Here is an 8241-nt window from a genome sequence, read left to right as displayed (position 1 = left end):
AGGTTACCAACTTGGTCAGTGATTGTCCCGAGTCTCAAAATATTAACTTGCGGGAGGTCCTGCAGGCAGCGCGTATAGAAAGCCATCTTGACCAGAAATGCCCTAGCTGGCCTATTTAAAACCCGGAAGTAATTGTGCATTGGTCGGGTTATGCCGCGAACTGCAATGCCCTGAATGCCCATTGCGGGAACACGCACAGCAAAATAAACAGAGTCTATCGGTTATTGTCACTCATTACAAAGATTTATGAGGTGTATTACGGGTCAAAATCAAAGCACCATAGGTTATAGGTTTCATTCATGGATATACATTATCTCGAGTATTATGTAGTTTACAAACATTTAAAGCTATTCCACTGAGAGAAATGTTCTTTATACGTTTCATCTGAACCTTTTAATAGTCAAACTTTTTTTCTGTGCTCAGTGTATTTTGTTTTTCTGGCACAGCATGTAACACACTCATGAAATCACTACGCTGTTGACTATGTGATGAATATACCTGGCAATTGATGTTTACATTTCTATTCTTGCTGTATTGATGCCACAGGTGCGCTCTGTAGAGCATTACATTTCTTGGAGTTTTCATTTGGCAGTGCTGAGTTTGGGGTTGCCGAGGTTTGTATTGCATTTTTCAAAGCCATATGTGTACTGTACAGTACACATATATGTATATGTACAGTACACATATGGAACTCACAATGCTACATCTGAACATATCAATTTCTATGTAGGATATACAATTAGACTCTCAAATGTCTATATTTCAAAACAAGGAGTACACAAGGAGGCATGACTCAGCAGTGCAGAATTTTGGGTTGCCAAGATTTACATATCCTGCTTATTAAGCCAGTATGGGTCAAATATGTGTGAAAGTCTCACTGATTAGTCAGACACTGTTCAGTAAGTGTTTCTGCCTTGGTCAAGGCTGATCATGAAGAATCTTTGTCTCCAATTAGGAGGGCCTTAGTGATGACCTGGAGAAGTAGAGTTAGCTCTTTGCAGAAAAACTTCTTCTTGCTCAACTTCGTTTGAACAGAAATTATTTGGGAGAGTCCTGAAATGAAAAACATCCAGACTCTGTGGAGGGAACTAATTACATACATACATTTTATTTTTCGAGGCGCCTTTCAGGTCACCCAAGGTCACCTTACATTAAAATTTGAGAGCATTAAAAAATAATAATAAAAGCATAAAAACATGAGACAACATAAAACAGAAGTGCACAGAGTCCAGTTTATAGGGAGAATGCCAGTTTGAATAGGTGAGTTTTAAGTTGGGATTTGAATGATGTGATGGAGTCTGACCGAAGGCTCGGTCACCCATGGTCTTGAGGCGTGACGTGGGGATGGTTAGCAGTTCAGCAGACGTTGAGCGGAGGGTGTGGGAGGGAGTGTGTTGGTGAAGGAGGTCGCTGAGGTAGGTGGGGGCTAGGTTGTGGAGAGCTTTATAGGTAAGGAGAAGATTTTTGTAGTGAATGCGGTATTGTACTGGGAGCCAGTGAAGTTGAATGAGAACAGGGGTGATGTGGTCCGGAGATTTGGTACCGGTGATGATCCGTGCGGCTGAATTCTGGATGATTTGCAGTCTGTTAATGAGTTTGGTGGGGAGTCCAGTGAGCAGGGCATTGCAATAGTCAATGTGGGATGTGACAAATGAATGAACCAGGATTTCAGTGCTGGATTGGGTCAGTGATGGGCGGAGTCTGGAGATGTTGCGGAGGTGGAAGAATGTGGTTCGGGTGAGTGGGTCAGCACCAGGTTTTTTCAGGATGGGTGTGATGGCAGCCAGTTTGAGAATGGGGGGTACAATACCAGTGGTGAGGGAGGAGTTAATTATGTTGGTGATCATGGGAGAAATGGATGGCAGACAGGCTTTGACAAGCGAGGTGGGAAGAGGATCAAGCTGACAGGTGGTGGTTTTGGCTTTATTGATGTATTCTGAGATGGTGTGTTCTGATGCTGGGGTAAAGTCAGAGAGACAGCTGATGAGAGGTTGTCCAGTGGTGATCATCCAGGGTGGATCTTTTGGGGAGGTGCAGGATGAGGCCAGTTGTTGGTGAATAGTGTTGATTTTGGAGTTGAAGAAGTCCAAGAAGGCTGTACACTGATCGGTGGAGATGTCAGGAGGGAGGGTTTTTGGCGGTTGGAGCAAGCGGCTGACAGTTGAGAAGAGGACTCTGTTGTTTCCTGTACCAGTGTTGATGAGGTTGGAGTAGTATGAAGATTTGGCAGTGGTGAGGGCATCCTTGTAGTGATGGAGGTGGTCTGAGTACATTTGGCTGTGTACAGTGAGTCCAGTCCTTTCGTAGAGTCGCTCCAATCGACGGCCAGTGGCTTTGAGCTGGCGAAGCTCAGGGGTGAACCAGGGAGCAGTGTGGGTAAATGAGACTGAGCGTTTTTTCAGGGGGGCCAGGGTGGTGAGAGAAAAGGAGAGGCAGTTGTTATAGTGAGTCACCAGGTCAGCTGGGGAGGATGCTGGGTGAGGGCTGGGGTAGGAGCTGATCAGGGTGGAGAGGTCTGTGGTGTCGATGTGTTTGATGTTTCTGAAGAAGACGGTCCGTTGTTCTTTGGCTTTGTGTAGTTGGGTGTGAATGTCAAAAAGTACAGCTTTGTGGTCGGAAATGGGGAAATCAGTGACATTAAGGTTAGTGGGGGTGATGTCAGTACAGCAGATTAAGTCCAGTATATGACCTTTGTTATGGATTGGGAGGTTGACATGTTGTGTGATACCAAGACAGTCCAGGAGTGATGTGAAGTCTTTAGCAAAGATACTAGATGGGTTGTCAATGTGGATATTGAAATCGCCGATGAGGATAACAGTGGGGGACATTGCACATAAAGATGTTAATAGTGATGAGAATTCAGTGAGGAAGGCAGCAGAGGGTTTTACTAATAAAAGAAAAACCAGGCGGGACAGCGGCGTTGAGATGGGAGAAGTCATGTGGTTGTTGGCAGCTCTCAGTGAGGCATAGAATGTCTAGGTTGTGGTCAGCAATAAAGTCGGCGATCAACAGAGCCTTTTTACTGAGGGATCTGATATTCAACAGACAGAATTTTGGCGGAGGGCGGGGCTACTAATAAAAGAAATGTATTGAAAGGCCATGACTTTTTATTTCTCTCAAATCTAAAACAAAACATGAAACGTTTTCACTGGCATCTGTAAAACAGTTCCTTGCTTTGTTTTTGACTTCTTTCTATTAGTTCCACTCGGACAGAAACTATTGGTCAATTAGGAATTCAACAGATATATGAATTTGGCATGGATATGAATAATTTGGGGCTTAACTGTACATGCAAGAACATATTAATATCTCCAGGCATAGCATTGACAGGGTACATTTAATATTAGTGTGCCACTCATTATCACAACAAAAGTAGGTAAAAGTAAGACAATCACACTACAAAATAACAGCTGGTCTTTTTAAAATTCAAACAAAACAAATTAAAACAGAGCTTTCATAAAGTGCACCTGTTTAGTTTTGTGCAAGACAGTGCGACTGAACATAACCTGTATTGAATATCACAATCAACGTTCAACAACAACACAATCAACATAGGTTTTCACGTGGATCACTGCATCACCTAACTGTCAAAATTAAACATATAATATTAAAACATTTGGCTGGTGTACATGACAAGTTGTCAGCAGCTTTCAGACAAGTACACTTTTTCAAGATATATAGTTGATGATACATAGTTTTACAATGTTTTCTTCATTTTTTGAAAAAAGAAAGATGAAAAAAAAAGACAAATCAAACCAAACTCTTTTAGAATGTAACATCACACACTAGATACTTTTGAATGATTTTGGCCACAATGAAGAAAAATAAAGGGCTGGTTTTGCTTCACTGCTTTTCTTTCTAAATTGACAAATGTTTTATGCACATATTAAGTGTTGGCGAATGACTGAGATTCAGGTGCATTTGAGGACACATTTAAGCCACTTGAAGAACCTGCAACAAACAAACATTATTCTGTCTTAGGCAAAATAATACAACAGCACATAAAGTAATAGTACAAGAGGCTATAAATCTAAAAGTAAGCCTGTCAAAAGTTCAAGAGGATAAATCCAATAGTTGATTTCTGCCTGTACCCAAGTTTTGGACAGGAGCATAAAATGTCCAAAAGTATTAAACATACTATTAAATTTAGCCTCAGTTTATTCATGACTGATGTACCTCTTTTTGGTCTCAATTTCCTGAAAATTCTCAGATTGCTGAATGAAAATCCAGCACTGGTTCTCTAAAATGAAAGCAAAAGTAAAAAATAACACACCACCTCAAAAAGCAAACAAAGAATTACTAAAAACAACAACAACAGACATGATTGGAAAAACTGTTCTTACCGCTGTGCGACTCTGGGAAGTTTGTGACGTTGATGTTAATTCAGACCGCACCTGAAAAGTTAATTCTCAAAAGTTTGTGTGCCGCTTTAAAAACTCATGCATACACTTGAAAGAAATAGTGAAGCCTCATTACTGCACTGGTCTTTTGCAGCATGGAGAAACTTAAACATTCAGGTATGATTTCAGTAGGAGAAATTTTGTAGCAGTATTTTAACAACTACTTGTGGTTGGTTTGTGAATGAATAAAATTTCTGTTAAAAGCATTTAGCCTTTTACTGATTAGATTTGAATCCTAGCAGATCACTTTGTAATATAAACACCATAACTCTACTGGAATCATTCATTCATATATAAAACTTTAGTTACACATTTTCAAAAGTATGAGTAGAGGTGGATGTTTCTTAAAAGTTAGTAAAATAAAGTTGGTCAAAAATTTCAATATTTAGACATACCGTTTTGTCCAACAGTAGTCCAAACACCAAAATGAAGAAACCCTAAAGACACAAAGTAATGTCAACTCTGAGGGATTTGGTGATAAAAGAAAAACATCATTAAACAATATGATATACAGATCAATATTCAAAGGTAATAAATTTGTACCTGCAATGAATTGAAGAATGCAAATGTAATACGGATTCCCTCATTTGTTTGGTCGATCATGATTCCAACTCCCAAAGCCCAAGTTGATCCAAATAATGGTGTGAGCACAGCCAAACATCTGGCAATAACCACCAGCACATGTTTTTCAGCTGCTTGTGCAGCACTTGCCCCAACCCTTCTCCTCAACAATTTGCATACCACCACAACCAGGATTATGAAGTTTATCAGCACTATTAACAGTGCAGGGACCACAAATGCCAACAGAGCTCTGGACTCGTCCCAGTTAAGCCAGCAGACCTCAATATCTCTGATGTATTCTTCTTTGGGTGCAGTTACAGCTATGGTTATTGTTGCTATGATGAGAGGTGCACCATATCCGAGAGAGAATCCAATAGCCAACATTGCCGTTTTAGACAACCCGTCAAAGACGCTGACTGTGCGGTAGAACAGCAGCAAAGCTGAGGCTAACATCCAGAAGAACAGGGATAGATAGAAAAAATGGATAAAAAAGGCTGCTGCACTGCATGCTGGTGGATTTGCCTGATCTGCTTCGGAAATGGCCGCTCCGATAATAAACCAGATGTTTGCAATCAGGAGAGACACAGCGATGTTAACGATGGAGACATGACGCAAGTAAGATGTAGTGTTCCTTCTTAATTTTCTCCATATGACAGCTTCAATGATGAAACATATGACCAAAGAAGTCATGGATATGCCAACTCCAGTGTAGGTTATGATGTCCAAAACAGGGTTTTTAGGACTGTTTGGTGACATAAGGATGGAGAAAGAGGTGAGATGGTTGCAGTTGCAGCTGACGGTTTCATTTTCAAAGACTACCAAGGAACAGCCCTCATTGTCCCATCCTCCGAGACCATCTAAGAGACTGAAGTTCCAGAAAACACATTTAGGATTCCCCAGAGTATCATTTAGAGTATCAAAGGTTATTGAGATATTATTGATTTTGCCACTTGACTGAATAAGTGCAACCCTTCCATTGATAGAATTAGACGATGAATTGGCTTCTTCTCTTGCAGGGAGCACATTATCCATGGAGAAAAATGTTATCACAGTGATTGACTTCCTTCCTCCATCAGCTTCTGATATTTCTATCTCCACTGAGGAATTAAACTCCTCATTAAAGCTGTCAGTGAATGTAGTTTTGTTCAAGAGAATAAAATCTGTGGCAATGTTAAAGGACTCGTTGTTTAGACTTTTTGTAATATTCTCAAGCGACTGTAAGAAGGATGAGCTGAAACTTGTGGGTTCAGAGTGGTTACTTTTTGTTTCTATATTGTTTGTGGTATCACTGTTCAGAGTCACCCATGAACTTGCTGCTTCCTCACTGGTGAGAACACCTGCAGTTAACAAGACATCCTAAATTGGAAAGCAAATAAACAAAAAGGGAAAATATTAGATCCAAAATCCTGTATTGCTTAGCATATGTAAACCATTAATTTTTAGTAAGCACATACATTCACTTACCTCCATTAAGTTACTATTTATTGGGATACCTAATGATAAAGCTGCATTGGCTACATTTTCAAATATCGAAACAATGGCTTTAATGGTGGCAGGAGAGTCAGTTACACCCTCTACGTTGTTCACAGTGACATTGCTGAGTTGGTCCAAGAATTCTGGCAGTCTTTCTTTAGTTATACTCTGTGACGGTTGAGAGAAAAAGATTTAGTTATTGTTTGTCCTTGAACTGGCCACAGTTAAAACGTTAATACTGATGGAAGAAAGTTCTGAGTTGCAGTCTCATTTTCATCATTTTCAGGGGCCTCTTATTAATCGCTTTAAAGCGACACTCCGGAATTTTCGACATTGGACCTCATTTCCGAGTCAACCAGAGTGTAAGAAATGTGTACAGATGTTTTTTTTTTTTTCCATGCAGCCCTTGTAAAACCACTGGTCGCTGTTGCTAAGCTAGCGCAAGTGATCCACTTTTTGTAGCCTGCCACAAGAAAACAGTCTTGCCCAATTCAATAAACACTCAAAGCACATCAATTGTCTTGCCAGGCTATCGATGCAAATATCTACGTTGATAGAGAGATTTAGGGAGTAAAACCAACCTTACAATAATAGACTATGGAACGATGTACTAGTTACATCACAACTGCCGAGAGCAAGGAAAAATTCCGCTGACCACTAGAAACTAGTCCCTCATATGATAAAAATCCATGTAATGCAAGGTCAGTTTTATTTCAAACATTACTCTATCACCACAAACCTTTACATCCACTGCCTGACATAATAATTGATGTGCTTTGAGTGTTTATTGAATTGGGCAAGATGTTTTCTTGTGGCAGGCTACCAAAAGTGGATCACTTGCGCTAGCTTAGCAACAGCGACCAGTGGTTTTACAAGGGCTGCATGGAAAAAACAAACAAACATCTGTACACATTTCTTACACTCTGGTTGACTCGGAAATGAGGTCCAATGTCGAAAATTCCGGAGTGTCGCTTTAAAGTCTTCATTTTAACATTTTATTATCAACCATCAGTGTTTGAAAAATTGTTTGGAAAATTATTACACTAATTTAGTTAGAGCATATTGATCACCTTTTGCTTTCGTGGGAATCTGCAGTACATGAAATGAAGGCTAGTTTTTAAATTGTGGCCTGTACACTGAGAATTATTTTGTCATGACTTTAAAGTTTCATGCTATCTTTAACGCATTACCTTTTCATATTCATTATCTGTTCCAAAAATAGTGAAATATCCATAGATCCATAGAACCAACTCCTTTGTTATGTGTGATCACCAAAAGGCAGACATTTTGTTTGCCCCCATGAAATTCTTTAAAATATTTACATTTGAACAAACTTACAACATTCATTATACACATGGGCACAACATGCCACCTGTCTGATTTTGCATTGTGCATGCTATCATTTGGTGCCAGAAACAGCAGAAGAATTATGTCACCTTAGACTGATCGAGCAGTTTCTGAACCTCTTTCAGGACACAGTTGTCTTGTTTATTTACATAGGTACCATCTGCAGAACAGACTGCTGTCTTATTTCCAACTTTGTTTTCCTCACAAGCTACCTCAGCTTTGAAATCTAATATTCCATTACCATAGACATCATCGAAGCATACAAATTCTGAAAAAAAAGGAAAGTTTTCATTCACCTTAAAAGAATACTTTTATAATTACTTTGACATATCTTTATCTGGATAGCATTAAATGCTAAATGTTCACATGTTTGGATAAGTACTCACCGGTTTTGGTGAAGTCCAGTGTGATGTCACTTTTAACTAATACATTGTTTTCCAATTGACAGCTGAACGTTTTG

The 8241-nt window shown here is 39.7% G+C and overlaps 2 protein-coding genes and 1 long non-coding RNA gene across 3 annotated transcripts; all 3 read right to left on the bottom strand.

Annotated features, from left to right (window-relative positions):
* Positions 1 to 1079: 1079 nt before the first annotated feature.
* On the bottom strand, positions 1080 to 4664 carry LOC142375450 (uncharacterized). The gene is made up of 3 exons (XM_075459469.1): positions 4344 to 4664; positions 4177 to 4240; positions 1080 to 3951 (listed from the first exon to the last, which is right to left on the bottom strand). The coding sequence occupies exon 3, from the start codon at positions 2937 to 2939 to the stop codon at positions 1152 to 1154; it is 1788 nt and encodes a 595-aa protein (XP_075315584.1). The 5' UTR covers positions 2940 to 3951; positions 4177 to 4240; positions 4344 to 4664; the 3' UTR covers positions 1080 to 1151.
* Positions 3934 to 6077, bottom strand: LOC142375138 (adhesion G-protein coupled receptor F1-like). The gene is made up of 3 exons (XM_075459070.1): positions 4944 to 6077; positions 4796 to 4837; positions 3934 to 3951 (listed from the first exon to the last, which is right to left on the bottom strand). Exons 1-3 carry the CDS (start codon positions 5991 to 5993, stop codon positions 3934 to 3936), a joined length of 1110 nt encoding a protein of 369 aa, XP_075315185.1. The 5' UTR covers positions 5994 to 6077.
* A 371-nt stretch (positions 6078 to 6448) lies between these two features.
* LOC142374723 (uncharacterized) lies at positions 6449 to 8241 on the bottom strand. Its single transcript, XR_012768785.1, has 3 exons — positions 8168 to 8241; positions 7871 to 8049; positions 6449 to 6602 (listed from the first exon to the last, which is right to left on the bottom strand). It is a non-coding gene; the product is annotated as an uncharacterized LOC142374723 (long non-coding RNA).

Source organism: Odontesthes bonariensis, chromosome 24 (assembly GCF_027942865.1).
Source record: "Odontesthes bonariensis isolate fOdoBon6 chromosome 24, fOdoBon6.hap1, whole genome shotgun sequence".
NCBI classification, from domain to species: domain Eukaryota; kingdom Metazoa; phylum Chordata; class Actinopteri; order Atheriniformes; family Atherinopsidae; genus Odontesthes; species Odontesthes bonariensis.
The sequence above is the reverse complement of the archived record's forward strand: the minus strand, read 5'-3'. Positions and strand labels throughout refer to the sequence as shown.